Here is a 16,345-nt window from a genome sequence, read left to right on the forward strand (position 1 = left end):
CTCTGGGTTTGAGGAGGTCAGCAAATGGAGAGGTGGAGAATGAGACACTGCGCTTGGCCTGGAGGCCCAGACTGAACTCAGCTTGTTCATCTGCTGCTCTTTGCCAAGCCCAGTAGCCGGCACCCGCAGGAACTTTCCCTTGGCACAGATGCTTGGGAGAAAACAGGCTACATTAGCACTGCAGGGTCTCAAACTACCTTAAGGCCAGGAGACCCTCTACCTTAACACTTTCTTTCTCATCCCCCCAACACCCTCAAAATGTACTTTGCCCAAACAGGACACTGAAACGATAGTCCTGGCCACTAGCCGCCTGTTCCTCCCTTCAGATATGCAATTTCCTCTTCTTCCTTCTTCCCTCGGTTCCCTAGGAGAATTTCCATTGCACCATTTTCAGTTAAGTAGTGCTTAATTACAGTCTTAGACTTTCCATTGTCACCCTGCTGCGCTCTTTCCCTCGTCTCTGTAATTAAGCCTGGCATGGTGACCTTTGGGCTAAGGTTACTACCAAGGGGCACATTGTGAGTGAAATCCAGGTCAGGCTTCCCGCTGGCTTCTGGGCCGACTCTGGGGTGATAGCGCACAAGCCGAAAATACCTGGACTGGCCTGTAACTTCTCTCCTGCTTCGGCATTTATGAGAGATTTTGAGTTTGCCTGGCTGCCCTGCCGCCAGGATACCATCCTCAGGAATCTGATGCACCTTCTATGTTCCAGACTGAGATGGATTAATAGCCAAGATAAATGCTAACCACACTGCTTCCTGCAACGTATTAATATCTACTGCTCACAAAAATTAGGGGATATTTCAAAATGAATATGAAGCGATAAAAAAAAGCATTTAATTGTTTTTATTAAACAAGAACATCAGAAAAGCAAACAACAAGTCAATGAAAGTTGTTCAATTATGCAAATGAGATGCAAAGCCAGCTTTTGTTTCATTGGTGAAAATGCACTATACAAAAGGCTGAAAGTACTGGAGTATCTGCACGTTCCCTGATCCCCTAATTTTTGTGAGCAGTGTAATTTGGTAAATGCTATATATTCTTGGAGAGTCATCATCTACATGAGTATGTTAATTAGCATATTAAGGTTTCCTAAGAGTTCTGAGGTAAGGAAACAGGTAACTTTGTTTAATCCATCTACATTGCCTGGGTAACATTTAGAAGGCTTTAAGGAACAGGAAGCACTAGCCTACATTGATAGTCACATTGCTAAGTTTAGACAAGTGCCTCACCAACACGACTTTTTTCTTAGAGGTCTCTGGAGCTAAAAATCATCAGACTCCAATGATTTCTCATTCGTTGTCCTTAGCTATTCATCACCACCCATTTAATGAGCTCCTTTGTGACCAAAAGGTTTGTGCTGGGGATGTAAAGGAGGATACCTCTATTCTCAAGGACTTAAAGTCAGGGAGGTTATGTGACAAGCATTTATCAGCGCCAAATGAATGGTACAAGGGGTTCTCTCAGAAAAATAGGAGAATGTGCTGGGCTTAGTCATCTAAGAAGTCCTAGGTAGGCTTTTATTTATTTATTTATTTATTTATTTATTTTTATTTTTGTATTTTTCTGAAGCTGGAAACGGAGAGAGACAGTCAGACAGACTCCCGCATGCGCCCGACCGGGATCCACCCGGCACGCCCACCAGGGGCGATGCTCTGCCGCAACCAGAGCCACTCTAGTGCCTGGGGCAGAGGCCAAGGAGCCATCCCCAGCGCCCAGGCCATCTTTGCTCCATTGGAGCCTTGGCTGCGGGGAGGGGAAGAGAGAGACAGAGAGGAAGGAGGGGGGAGGTGGAGAAGCAAATGGGCGCTTCTCCTATGTGCCCTGGCTGGGAATCGAACCCGGGTCCCCCGCACGCCAGGCCAACGCTCTACCGCTGAGCCAACCGGCCAGGGCCATCTAGATAGGCTTTGACAAGCAGAGAGACAGCAGGGTGGTATGAGCCATGAGGAAGGCATATGAGTGGTACAGTCTACTGAACAATTAGACTAGAGAGGAGGGCTCATATGGAATGGTTGTTTCCAAACTTCAGCATATATTGGAATTACTTGGAAGGCTTGTTCAAACACAGAGGGCTTGACCATCCCATAGGTTCTCTTCCAGCAGTTCTGGTGTGGAACCCAATAATTTGCATATCTAACAAGTTCCCAGATGGTGCTTACATTGCCTGCCTGGAGGCCACAGTTTGAAAACCATGGATTATTAAAATGTTAACAGCAACTGGCAGAGCTGGAAAGGTGGATTGAACCTGGCCATGGAATGTAAATTGCAGGCTGAAAAGTTACAGGTTACTATCACTGTGAACAGTGACTTACACAAAGCAATGTAATTGTTCTGTAGCAGAGATGGGGCAAATGGATAAGAGGGAAAAAAAAAGAGAAACACAGAGACCAATTTAGAGATTGTTACATGGTTAAAACAAATGGATATAAAAGGTCTGAATTAGTGCAGGGACAGTGAAAATAGAAAGAAAATATCAGCGGAGAAATCTTTGTGAATAAAGGATCAGCTTAGAGAGAAGAACTAGCTGGAAGGGAGCCTTGGTCGGTCTCTGGGAGTCTTCAGTTCTATACAGTGATTTGCATAATGTTAATTTGAGGTTTGGTGAATATTACCAGAGTTGAACTTGTTTACATGCGCACAATCCAAAAAGAAAAGCAGAAAATGTTTCTCTGTTAAGTTCATAGGATAAACTATTTTAGGGAACTCATTTAATTTACCTGAGGGCTTATTTGAAGGCTAAGGGGAAAACTCAACTGTGAATACACCCTGGTCTCCAGAGGAGCCCTCTTACCAGCGAAATTTGGCCTACCTGCCAGGTGTGTTGTGACGAGATGAAGCCAGAAGGCGATGCCCACCCAGCCCGGGACTTGGTGGTGCCGCACATCACGATGAGATGACCTCCTGGCGCTCATGATCTCTTTGTAGATGAAAGCAGATCTCAGGTGACCTCAGTCCCTGCTTATTTATTGATTTCTCACTGCCCTGTCACAAGTAGAAACCAGTTCTTAAATACAAATCTCTATTTAGCTTTTATACTAATGTGGCATGTCCATTTTTTTGGTCTAAATTTGTGAAGTTTTACCACGTTCTTGTGGCGGTTATGTTTTGAATAGTTCAGAAGCCTGTTAGGAGAGTTCTATAGTCCACAGTTTGGAAGAAATGTGCATTCCCTCTCCACAGCCTATGGGCTGGTCTGGGGATAATGAAATGGATCTATAGACAGAATATGGGCTCTTGGGCGGGTGGCGGAGCCGCTCTCGCTGACTTCTGCTTGATCTGATGTGTCAAGCTTTGGAATCCACCCCTGGAATATAGAGGAGGTGGTGGTAGAAGAGAGTGAGAAACGGTGTTTTAGCCCTTAACTTCCAAAGACAGCTGGAGGGTAAGGAATCAAGCAAGTCATTGTGGCAACATGTCAGGGCAGTGGCCTTGCATGCTTAGGATATGCTTATCTGAGGTGGGTGCGTGGTGTCCTTTGAGGGCTCTCCTCCCTCTGTCTCTGGCTCAGAGAGAAGAGGGCACAAGGGAAACTGAGGCCAAGGAGACCTGCAAACAAGCGGTTGGAAACCATCATTCACCCTCTGTATCTCATGGCATTCTTTTGTTTTGTTTTGTTTTTTTGTTTTTTCTTATTTCTGAAGCTGGAAACGGGGAGAGACAGTCAGACAGACTCCCGCATGCACCCGACCGGGATCCACCCGGCACGCCCACCAGGGGCGATGCTCTGCCCACCAGGGGGCGATGCTCTGCCGCGACCAGAGCCACTCTAGCGCCTGGGGCAGAGACCAAGGAGCCCTCCCCAGTGCCTGGGCCATCTTTGCTCCAATGGAGCCTTGGCTGCGGGAGGGGAAGAGAGAGACAGAGAGGAAGGAGGGGGGGTGGAGAAGCAAACGGGCGCTTCTCCTGTGTGCCCTGGCCGGGAATCGAACCCGGGTCCCCCGCACGCCAGGCCGATGCTCTACCGCTGAGCCAACCGGCCAGGGCCTCATGGCATTCTGATGGGGGGAAGGGGAGGAGTGGATAGGCACTGAAGAGCCTGCAGGAGTTGAGGGAGATCTGGACTGAATTAGAACGGAATTACAAGGAATTCATCTAGATTGAAGCTCGAGGTGCTGATTCTCACCCAGCCTGGGACGTGGTGGAGATTGTTTTGTCTGTTGGATAAGACCCTAGTATTAAGGGCTCTGAAGATGAAAAGGATTTCTGACCTATGTGGATACAACTGTGTTTCGAATCACCCCTGTGTCTCAGTTCTTTCTGCATAGTCTACCGGGATAGAGACTGCAGTATAGGGGAAAATGGGGCCCAATAAGTAGAAAGGAACTAATATATAGTCCCATATAATGTGCTTTTAACAATCAAAGTGATCCTTCATTTTGTACTCCTAGTTTAGTGGGGGAAATCAGACATGTTGTTCCAAATATTTAAGGATTTAGATATAAAAACAAATTATGGGCCCTGGCCGGTTGGCTCAGTGGCAGAGCGTCGGCCTGGCATGCAGGAGTCCTGGGTTCAATTCCCAGCCAGGGCACACAGGAGAGGTGCCCATCTGCTTCTCCACCCCTCCCCCTCTCCTTCCTCTCTGTCTCTTTCTCCCCCTCCTGCAGCCAAGGCTCCATTGGAGCATAGTTGGCCCGGGTGCTGAGGATGGCTCCATGGCCTCTGCCTCAGGCACTAGAATGGCTCTGGTTGCAACAGAGCAACACCCCAAATGGGCAGAGCATCGCCTCCTGGTGGGTGTGCCAGGTGGATTCTGGTTGGGCGCACGCAGGAGTCTGTCTGCCTCCCCGTTTCCAACTTCGGGGAAAAAAATTATGAGAAGTACAAAGAGCCTGAGTTAAGTGGTGAGGTAAAGAATGTGGACTCTTTGGAGAAGATTCATTGGCAAAGGACTCATTGGAGAAGAGATTCCTGAACTAAGTGCTATATACAAGCTATGGCATAATAAGCGGGAGGCGGGGGCTTGCACTCTGCACTTGGGGCCTGAGTGTGGAAGAGAGATGGGAAAAGGAAGATCCTGAGCCACATGTTTGCCAAGTTTTGTCTCCAGTTGTGGGAGGAGCAGTTGTAAGGACAGTGAGTGCCCTGGTGTGAAGAAACAGTGTTTCTGAGCCGGGCTGATTCTCCCCCCGCCCCATTTCCAGTTGCTGTTACCAGGCTAGCTTTCTTCTTCCTCTGGCACCAAGTGGCCGACCAGACAGCCTGCTGGGGCGCCGGCCATGCCAGGATCTGGCGGTCCGTAGCCTTGGGGCCTCAGTTTTATTAGTTTTACTAATAAACTAATAATGTGCAACCAGGAAGTTGGCTTTCACCAGCATTCTACTAAAAGTTCTGCCAGAGCCATCATCTTATGCTGTGAACGACATATTAACACTTACTTTGGGTTTTGTGCTGTCCCTGCTTACAAACCACTGAATTCATGCATTCATGCATTTATTACCCAGAGAATTTTCACCCTCCACCTTCCTGTTGTATGCCCTTCTCTAGATGTGCAATTTCCAGTGTGAAAAAAAAAAGTATAATTACTTCGATAATTTTTATATTAAGTAAATTATTTATAGAAAGCCAAAGGGGGAAAATAGCAATGTTTGGGGCTATAATCTCTGCAGACGGTGTATTAAAATGCATTTGCCTTCTATATCTCAAGGCACAGAGAACAATAAGGGTGGTTTACAATTGCTCCTATGTCAGTGGGGCTAAAGCAAAATGAAAGCACAGGGGGCTGAGAACTCTTCTGTAAGCACCTACTAGATGCCAAGGGACTTCTGGTTTGGGCCATTGGAGTGACAGCTTCCAATGCAGTGTTATGACAAATACCAGGGGGACATTTATAGACCTGCTGACCATTTAGATAAAACAGGTGTACTTAATATAGAACAAGAAGACAAAGAGCCTTTTTTTTTTTAACCAATCACACAATACAGTATGAGAAATGCATGCTGTTGGGGAATGATTGAAAACCATCACTGAACTCCAAAAGAGTGGATTGCAAATGACATTTTCAGTCTTGAGCCATGCCCTTCAAAGCAGTGTAGATAATGTCGGGCCAGCTTAGTGAGGTACATATGTAGCTGCTCAAGAGCCACCGAAACCTTGGCTGGTACTTCACATATATAGGTTCTTTGGGGTCCCAGCTTGGCCCTTTCAAGGATACTGTTCCTAGTCTTTGGGGATACTGACCCCACAATACTAATAAAACTGTGTTCTCTTTTTGTCTAGGAGGCACAGTCCTCTTTCAAGCTCACTTTGAGGTCAGTGGAAAAAAGGCTGAATCAACATATTGTGATTAGAAAAATGGTGGGTGACAATCCTGAGCGTGCAGCCATAGGCATTTGCCATATCTAAATTTGTAATCTGTGATGTCTTATACACAATGTATTTTTTTTTTTGAGAGAGAGAGAGAGGGAGAAAGTTAGACAGGAAGGGAAGGAGAAGATGAGAAGCATCAGCTTGCAGTTGCTTTCACTTCAGTTGTATGTTGATTGCTTCTTGTATGTGCTTTGACCTGGGTGAGCCAGTGTCCTCTTGCTCAAGCCAGCAACCTTGGGCTTTTCATGGCAGTGACCTTTGGGGTCAAGCTGGCAAGCTTTGGGATCATGTGAACGATTCCCCCAATTCCCCCCTTCCTGCTCAAGCCAGCAATCCTGCACTGACAAGCCTGCACTCAGAGCCAGCAACCTCAGGGCTTTGAACCAGCAACCTCAGCATTCCAGGTCAATGTTTTATCCACTGCACCACCACAGCTTGTTAGGCTATACACAATATATTTTGCTTTCAGAATAGTTGTGCAAATTTGGGGACCCCTGCTTTAGAAGAACGTTTGAGGGGAATAAAGGAGCTCACAGCATGAACTCTCAGTCGTGGGGTTAGGGATGGCTTTCATGGTTTTATTGATTTTGGTTTAACTAGAACAAAAAGGATAGAAGCTTTTTTAAAGATGCAATATAAATATGCAATAAATATGAGTTGAAACCTTGTAAAACAGAAATTGAGCTTATAAATCAGCTAGATTTAGATATAACAAATGTCTAGTATACACAGTTGCTATCCATACTGTACACAAATATATTCTATTTTGTTTGCTAAGGAAGGGCTACCCAAGTTAAAGAAGGACAAGATTTGGCATAGACATCGATTTGTTACAGTGTGTTCAGTGCTTTATTCTAGTTTTCATCTTCATGTCAAGCAGCCAGCTCTCATCTCCTGTGCTGCTTGGAAACATGGTGCTGCGATTAAAAACCTAAACCAACACACACACACACACACACACACACCCCTCTACACACACACAAAAGAAAAACAACCCTGAAATCCTAGAGCCTTGTCCCAGGGCTTAGGCCGATGACATTGACCTATTCATTCTAACCCCGTGATGGTAGCCCAGACCCCAGTCTCATCAGCTGTTCAGTTGCCTGGTCATAAAGTCCAGCAGAAGCTCCTATGCTCCCGATGACACTAGCGATAAGGAGGCTTGTGTCATCTCCAGGGAATAACCATTGCTGTTGACACTTCACACGGTGGAGGAGGGGGACAGCAAAGGCCTGGTATGCCAAGGATGTGACTGCCTTATTCCCAGAGGTTTCAGGCATTGGCCATGGGAGTGGTCACTTGAAGTGGGGACAGAGAGTGACACAGAATGGCAACTGGCAGCAAGAAGATTCCCTTTGCTTTCATGATGCATAAAACTTAGAAACTAAAAATGGCCTTAAATGATCTCATCTAACCTTTGAACAGGGGTCCCCAAACTTTTTACACAGGGGGGCAGTTCACTGTCCCTCAGACCGTTGGAGGGCTGGACTATAAAAAAAAAACAACTATGAACAAATCCCTGTGCACACTGCACATATCTTATTTTAAAGTAAAAAAACAAAATGGGAACAAATACAATATTAAAATAAAGAACAAATAAATTTAAATCAACAAACTGATCAGTATTTCAATGGGAACTATGCTCCTCTCACTGACCACCAATGAAAGAGGTGCCCCTTCCGGAAGTTCAGCGGGGGCTGGATAAATGGCTGTAATTTGGGGACCCCTGCTTTAGAAGAACGTTTGAGGGGAATAAAGGAGCACACAGCATGAACTCTCAGTCGTGGGGTTAGGGATGGCTTTCATGGTTTTATTGATTTTGGCTTAACTTAGATAGTGCTTCCTGTGGGTCTAAAGCATTCTCAGAACTTGACAAATATCAAATCCTCAGCCTAGTAACAACCCTGTGGAATAGATATGAATACTATCTTCATTTATTGATGAGGAAGCCAAAATAGAGAGAGGCTCAGTAACCGGCTCAGAGTCACACAGCTCATCAGTAGGGGAGCCAGGCTTGAATGCAGCCTGTCTAATCTGTCCATCTTGTCGAGGAAGAAACAGAAGCCTGAGTGTCTTTCCATTGCCACCTAGCTAGTTAGTGGCAGAGCAGGTTCAGGACCCAGGTCATTTCTGTGTTGCAACCCACTGAGAAGGCATTGTTCTTGTAGTAGATAAGCAAGCAGGGACAGACAGACAAGAAGGGAGAGAGATGAGAAACATCCACCCTAGTTGGATGCTTCGCTTTTTTATGCCCATGCATTTGCAGTGACTTAGTAAAAGTTCTCATCACAAGAAAAGTAACTCTGTGAGACGATAGATGTTAACTAATTTAGTGTGGTAATTATTTCACAATATATACATACATCAAATCATGCTGTACACCTTGGACTAATACAATGTTGTATATCTCAAAACCGACACAATTATAAATATAAAACAATTATATCTCAACTGAAAAACAAAAGAAAAGAAAAACAAGAAAATGTGATTTAGAAATGGTTCTATCTCCATTCTAACTAGATGTTGAATCATAGATTGCTTCCAGCTCTTGAATACTCTTTCATGTGGACTGTGGTTGAATGGCCCTAATTGTTTACACAGAAGAAACAAAATTGAGAATACTCTTGATTTTTAATTTGTACTTTGCAATTTGTGCTCTTGCCATTAGTTTGTACAGAATTCACTGAAGCAGAACCGGATGATGCTGGGAGAGAAAGAACGGTCAGTCAGCTTTTGCGTTAGTGAATCTCAGCGCCAGGTTATGGTTTGCCTTGGAACGGAATAGTTGGACCGTCATCTGTCTTGCTTGATAACTCAAGGCACGGTTAATGCGGCTGGGCCTCTACTTCTGCTCACGAGTATGTGCTGATAAATCTAAGTTTTGAAGGCTTGGATTTAATAGAGCCACGTGGTGTCCCATGGGTGAATGACAAGCTTCTGCAGCTTATCAGCAGAAAGATAACAGAAAGGCCCTGGTTCTTCTGCCAGGGCCAGGGAGATATTAATCATCCAGGCTTCTGAGAACAGGAGTTCGACCCATACCAACACTTCAGAAACAATGTCAACATAACCAAGGCCACAGCCAGCAAGGAATTCTCTGAGATAAGATTACAGTTTTGCCTTTAAAGGGATGTCAACCAAGTCAGTTGATCCCCAAATATTCCCTCAGCAGAGTAACCCTGTAAATTACCCTTCATACCAGAGAGGACTTTAGGTGCTTGTGTGCGTGTGTATGTATGTGTGGGCGCGCGCGCATGCGCACTTCTAGATGCAGCTATTCTGTTATTTTCTAAACTATGTACAAAACTCTAGCACTACCTAAGAAAGTCTCTGCAGGGTCAAGCTTAGTGCCCTTGGGATCAGCTCCTCCTAAAAGCTGGAGATAGCTGTCTATTGGCAAAAGCTTCATTCACCTCCTCTCAGGATTCTGTTTCCTCTTTGTCGAGGCCAGAAGGCCTCCAAGACTAGATTGGTCCTCTGGTCTAGGTGAAGGCATTACAGGGAGAGGTGGTTCAGCCTTTGAGATAAGTAGGTGTAAAAAGCCACTCCAATGGTTTGTTTAAACACCTAGTCCTGAGTTGGTGTATCAGCATGCACACCGGCACTGGAGTGGTGGAGGCGTCGGGGTCAAGGGAAAGCTGCTCAGGTATTCTCTCAAGGGCATTTTGGGAATGAGAAGAAGCAGCACACAGAGACCAGTCTAGTCTTTGAGTATCATCCCAACACTAACTGCATCACTTCTTGCTTTGAATGCCTCACATTCATTCATTTAGGTCCCTGTGCACACAGCCCTAGTGTGGCCTTCTGGATTCTGATCCCTGCTTCCCAGGATTATGCTATATGTAGTTACCAGATTAATTAACTAACAAGTAAATAAATAAAAGCCTTTTTTTATCATGTCGTTCCAGTAAAGTCTTACAATAAAGTCCATATTCTTAGTTTATTATTAAATGTCTTGGCCCTGGTCAGTTGGCTCAGTGGTAGAGCATCGACCCCACGTGTGGAAGTCCTAGGTTTGATTCCTGGCCAAGGTACACAGGAGAAGCAATCATCTGCTTCTCCACCCCTCCCCCTCTCCTTTCTTTCTCTTCTCCTTCAGTAGCCATAGCTCGGTTGGAGCAAGTTGGCCCCAGGCACTGAGAATGGCTCCATGGCCTTGCCTCAGGTGCTAAAATAGCTTAGTAGAGAAGCAATGACCCCAGATAAGGCAGAGTATCACCTGGTAGGGGGATTGCTGGGTGGATCCCAGTCAGGGCACATGCGGGAGTCTCTCTCTCTGCCTCCCGCTTCTCATTTAAGGGAAAAATAAATGTCCTCACTAATTTTTCTATCCAGTTTCTCCTTTTCTATTAATCTTTATTTCATTCAAAAGATCTACATATGGGCTGTGGTGACTTAACTTTTCTGTTTTCCTGCCTCTGCTTTTGTCCCCACTCTCTCCCCCTTTTGGAATTCCTCCTCCTTCACTTCTAGTCAGACATCTTCCCCACCGAACCTTTGAAGTGCCGCCAGCACTCATCTGACCCTCCTCTGAACCCTGCTGCTGCTCCTAGGGTCCACGCCAGTCCTCTGGTGATTAATCACGAACTGCTGTGTGAATTATCTTTACTTTGTGTGCTCTGCGCTGCTTTCGCTCTTTTGCTTTCTCTCTCTCTTCCCCTCTTTCTCTCCACCCCCTCTCTGTATGTGGTAGTATAGCTAGCTAAAGGGTCTATGAAAGCAAGCTCTATGACATACATCTTCAGAATATATATACTAATAGGTGCTCTGTGGCATTGTCACTGGTCGGTAATTCTTGCTTAGGACCTTCGTCTGCTCCCACGAAGGCAGCTGTGTTGTCTCCCGTCCTCCCCTCCTCCCCTGTGTCCACAGCACCTGGACTGTGCTCACGCATTAAAAGCCGAGTGCATCTCAGCTCTTACTACTGCTCCCAAGGCTGTTTCGTTGATGGGGATGTGCAGCTGACCTTGACATTCTACCTTGTGTTCTAGCTTCTTAAGGACAGAGCTGTAAGTGCCTCTGACACACTGTGTCTGTCTGTTCATTTTCCGCAGAGGCGTACTCTCATTCCTCAAGTGAAAATGGAGGCAAGTCCGAGTCGGTGGCCAACCTGCAGGCTCAGCCCTCCCTGAACTCCATCCACAGCTCGCCCGGTCCGAAGCGCTCCACCAACACCCTCAAGAAGTGGCTGACGAGCCCTGTGCGCCGGCTCAACAGCGGGAAAGCAGACGGGAACATCAAGAAGCAGAAGAAAGTGCGTGATGGGCGGAAGAGCTTCGACCTGGGGTCTCCCAAGCCCGGGGATGAGACGACCCCCCAGGGAGACAGTGCTGATGAGGTATGTCCACGCAGCTGTCGTGGTGGGGCGGGGCTCTGACCCACATCCCTCCTGGAACTCTGGGAGGCATCTTCCTCCAGGTGTGGTCAGCTAGACAGCCTCTAGTGCCCCCGTAAGTGTGTCTTGAGCCTAAGTAACCTGATGTAAAGCCAGTAGCCACAGCCACCATCACAGCCACCTGGCCCATGCAGGTTCGTATTAGATTCGGACAGACAGTAATGAAACAACGGAGCCAAGAACTGGTGGGCCATTAGCTTTAATCCTAGCTTGCACCTGGCGGGCAAGAAATACACACAGTGGGAAAACACTTCACTTTCAATTCAGGGCTCCCAAAGCCACTGTCTTACCTGAGTTTCCTAGAATCAAAGGTTTGTACCTCACCAGCCTTATTCACCTCTGTTCCCCATCTCCTTCTCTCTGCACAAACTGGCTTCTCCTTCAGCACTCTGCCATCTTGGCTGCTTCTCCTCTCCTCCATGTGGCTTTTCTCTGCTCTCCTTCCACATGGGCTCCTCTGCCCCATTTTATAGTGTAGAAATCAAAACCTTTAATTTAATATGCAAACAAGGAAGGCATAATGGGATTCTTCATGAGAGTGCACCACGCCCTATCATGTAACAATCAAGGTTGTGGGGAAAAGCTTAGTCTTAAAACTAAGCCTTAGGCTATAACGACTCTGCCTGCTTACAGCCTGTCCCCCACACCCAATGCAAACTATAAGCGAGCAAACATATATGATATATAATATTTACAAACTTACTTGACCAACACCCGAGTTTTCAAGACCTTGCCTGTTTGGTGACCAATTCAGAGATTGACCAGTACCTAGACTGTCCAGCACATAGACATCATTTTGCCAGATTTGGCTCCAAGAGGAGCCAGTTAGTCACCGGACTCCTTGTCTACAGCCATACCACCCTGAACACGCCCGATCTCGTCACCGGACTCCATCAAAACATGCTAGGCCTGTTTAGAATAGGACTAAAAGAATAGAGACCATTCCTCTTGGAAAACAGAAGACTGTGCTGGGGGCTTGTAGCAGTTTTCCAGGATCTTGAGCAGTACCACATGTACAAGGGACAAGTCCAGCTTGATTAACAGGTGACATTTATTACAAGCAAGGTTTTAGCTCAAAGAGACTTTACAAGGGGGTCAACTAGTAATGAAATGAGCCTTCATGAAAGTGAGTGGACACTCATGCTGGCAGGGTTTGGGAGACCAGGATCTCACGTAACAGAGAGCGGCCTATGTTAGCCAAGAGGTCAGACTGGGTGAGCCCTGAGTTCCTTCCAAAGCTGAGATTCTGTGATCAAAAAATAGTGGGTATGTTTTGGTTGGTGGAATAGATAGCTATTTTATCTGGCAAACTAACCTACTCTAGTCACTGATATGGCTAAGAAATACTTCCTGATAAGTAACCATACTCTGTAATTTTATGCTGTCTGCCAAATGGCAGTAGAAATGAAATGAAAATGGCAGTAGAGCCTGACTATATTCCAATTGTGGTTTAATGACACTGGGGAACAATTTTTTTTTCATTTTCTGTTGCATGAGGTTTTAGAACTTTTTCTGTATATGTCTGCATAGCTGATTCCAAATCTGAAATCTGTTTTTTGGTGCATGCTCTAATTTTTATGCAATTTTAATTTCTTTTTGTTACAGTTAATGGCATGCATTGGTTTTTAAATTGGAGTTAAAGGGCAACGACTCTTGGATTGAACATAACCACAAGGCAATTAATGTTTTGCAAACATCACTTTTACATAATTGTAGTTGTTTTTAAATGTAAAAAATTATTATCTGATAAAAACACCCTCTTATTTTGTTTTAAGATTGAATCATGGCTTCTTTTTTTTTTTTTTTTTTTTGTATTTTTCTGAAGCTGGAAACGGGGAGAGACAGTCAGACAGACTCCCGCATGCGCCCGACCGGGATCCACCCGGCACGCCCACCAGGGGCGATGCTCTGCCCACCAGGGGGCGATGCTCTGCTCCTCCGGGCGTCGCTCTGCCACGACCAGAGCCACTCTAGTGCCTGGGGCAGAGGCCAAGGAGCCATCCCCAGCACCCGGGCCATCTTTGCTCCAATAGAGCCTCACTGAGGGAGAGGAAGAGAGAGAGAGGAAGGAGGAGGGGGGTGGGGGGCGTAGAAGCAAATGGGCGCTTCTCCTATGTGCCCTGGCCGGGAATCGAGCCCGGGTCCCTCGCACGCCAGGCCAACGCTCTACCGCTGAGCCAACCGGCCAGGGCCTATGGCTTCTTTGAGTAGGCGTAAATGTAAGAATAGTCCTGACACCTTCTGTTATATATGTGGCTGTTACACACTTCAACATCAAAAGCGCAATATTTCATCATTTGTGACACGTTCATATATTGCCTATTTTCAAGTTCCCCTTAGCGATCAAGACAAGAATTGGGCTCCTCATATTGTGTGTCATAATTGTGAGGAAATGCTTCGTGACTGGACAAAAGGAAAACGCAAAGAAATGCCTTTTGGTATTCCCATGGTTTGGCGTGAACCTAAGGACCACAGCAGTGACTCTTATTTCTGTCTGATCCATACAAAGGGCATTGGCAAGAAAAAACGGCATATGATCGCATATCCTAATATTCCTTCAGCAATACAACCTATCCCACACTCTGAGACACTCCCAGATCCAGTTTTCAATGGTTTTATTTCTTCTAAGGACAAAGAAAGTGAATATGGTGGTCAAGTGTATTTTGATGAGATACATGAGGAAATGGTTGTACAATCTGAAGGGTCTTCTTCTGATGCCAGGCAGTCATTAACCCCTCAGCAGTTTAGCCAACCTGAATTGAATGACTTAGTAAGAGATTTGGGCCTATCAAAGAAAGCAGCTGAGTTATTAGCCTCCAGCTTCTAGAAAAGAATGTACTTCACTAGTCAGCTAAAGTATCCATTTCAGGAAGCGTGAACAAATTTGTGTGGACTTTTTTCCCAAAGACAAACACTTTGTTTACATCATGACATCAGTAGTCTTCTCAGCCAGCTAGTTGTTACCACTTACAGTTCAACAGAATGGCAGCTATTTCTTGACAGCTTTAAACAGAGTCTGAAATGTGTTCTCCTACACAACAATGTCTTTTGTAATGTTTATGCAGTGGTTCCAATTGGTTATTCAACTCATCTGCAAGAAGATTATAGTGACATAAAAATTGTCCTTGACTTACTGAAGTATGAGGAGCATACCTGGATCATTTGTGTGGATCTTAAAATGGTAAATTTCCTGCCAGGACAACAGAGAGGTTTCATGAAGTATCCTTGCTTTCTGTGTTTGTGGGACAGTCAAGCTTGGGAGAAACACTAGACACAGAAGGAGTGGCCGAAACATGAAGTTCTGGAAGTAGGGATGCAAAATATTGTGAATGAACCTGTAGTTAATCGGGACAGGATCATTTTTCCCCCACTTCACATCAAACTTGGCTTAATGAAGCAGTTTGTTCAGGCTTTGAATAGAGAAAATGAATGCTTTCAACATATTATTACTGCTTTTCCTGCCTTGTCTTTTGAGAAGATAAAAGCAGGTGTATTTGATGGACCTCAGATTCGAACCCTCATACGTAATGAAAAATTTGCCAGGAAGATGAATAAGGAGGAGAAAGCAGCATGGCAGTCTTTTGTGGCAGTTACAAAGAACTTCCTTGGCAACAAAAAAGCAGAAAACTATGAACTTCTGGTTCAAAGGATGCTGTTGGCTTTCCGCAACATTGGATGTAACATGAGCGTTAAGATTCACTTCCTGAACAGTCAGTCACCTTGATAAGTTTCCCAAAAATCTTGGCGTTGTTAGTGATGAGCAGACTACTGCTGGAGCATCAAACGAGACTGTCCTCAATAAGTACACAAATGCAAGAGCTACAAACGCAAATTTTTGCCTGAATAGAATTTAAATAAGTTTTGCACAAATTTTATGATTAAAATAAGTATTTTAGTATGTTCTGTTTCAAAATTGTAGACAAATTCTGATGCACTCATATCTTTTAGTGTATTAGTGTATTTACTACATTATATAAATTATTATATACGGTCTACTGGAAAGTTCTGTCCATTTTTGGAATAAAACAATACAAATTTTTCTTACCATCAGTAAACTTTATTAAATAATATAATTTCCATTATTATTAATGATTTTTTGCCAGCATGAGGGCAATTTATATATCCCATTTTTGAAAAATGTTTTATCTTTTGATGCGAAAAATTGAACCAGTGCTTGTTTGATATCTTCTTCATTTTTGAATTTTTTGCCGTTCAAAAAATTTTGTAAGGACAAAAACAAGTGATAGAGGGTGCTAAGTCCGGGGAATATGGTGGATGCAACAGAATTTCCCAGCCTAGTTCTGCAATTTTTTGACGAGTCCCCAAAGCAGCATGTGGCCTGGCATTATCATGATTCAGTATGATGTTCTTCGTATTGAACATCGCCGGCCTCTTTTCTTGGACTGCTATCTTTAAATTATCTAGTTGCTGACAATACTTCTCCAAATTGAGCTTTTCATTCGGTTTTAAAAGCTCATAATGTATTGGTCCTCAAATGTCCCACCACATACACAACATTCTCCTATTCAGAGTCAAATTTGGTTTAGAGGTGGAAGGGCTAGGTTTTCCAGGTTCACAATATGCCCTTTTCCTTAGGATGTTTTTGTAGGTAATCCACTTTTCATCCCCAGTTATCAT

General features: G+C 44.9%; 1 protein-coding gene across 25 annotated transcripts in view; it reads left to right on the forward strand.

Moving 5' to 3' along the window:
• The window catches only part of KALRN (kalirin RhoGEF kinase), a 735,103-nt gene that overhangs the window by 632,793 nt on the left and 85,965 nt on the right, over positions 1 to 16,345 (forward strand). For all 25 annotated transcript variants that reach the window (XM_066240722.1, XM_066240718.1, XM_066240728.1 and 22 more), the window contains one exon: positions 11,367 to 11,650. In XM_066240722.1, the coding sequence (XP_066096819.1) occupies positions 11,367 to 11,650 (284 nt within the window). The remainder of the gene's footprint in view (positions 1 to 11,366; positions 11,651 to 16,345) is intronic.

The sequence above is a fragment of the Saccopteryx bilineata genome, chromosome 8, assembly GCF_036850765.1.
Source record: "Saccopteryx bilineata isolate mSacBil1 chromosome 8, mSacBil1_pri_phased_curated, whole genome shotgun sequence".
Classification (NCBI taxonomy): Eukaryota; Metazoa; Chordata; class Mammalia; order Chiroptera; family Emballonuridae; genus Saccopteryx; species Saccopteryx bilineata.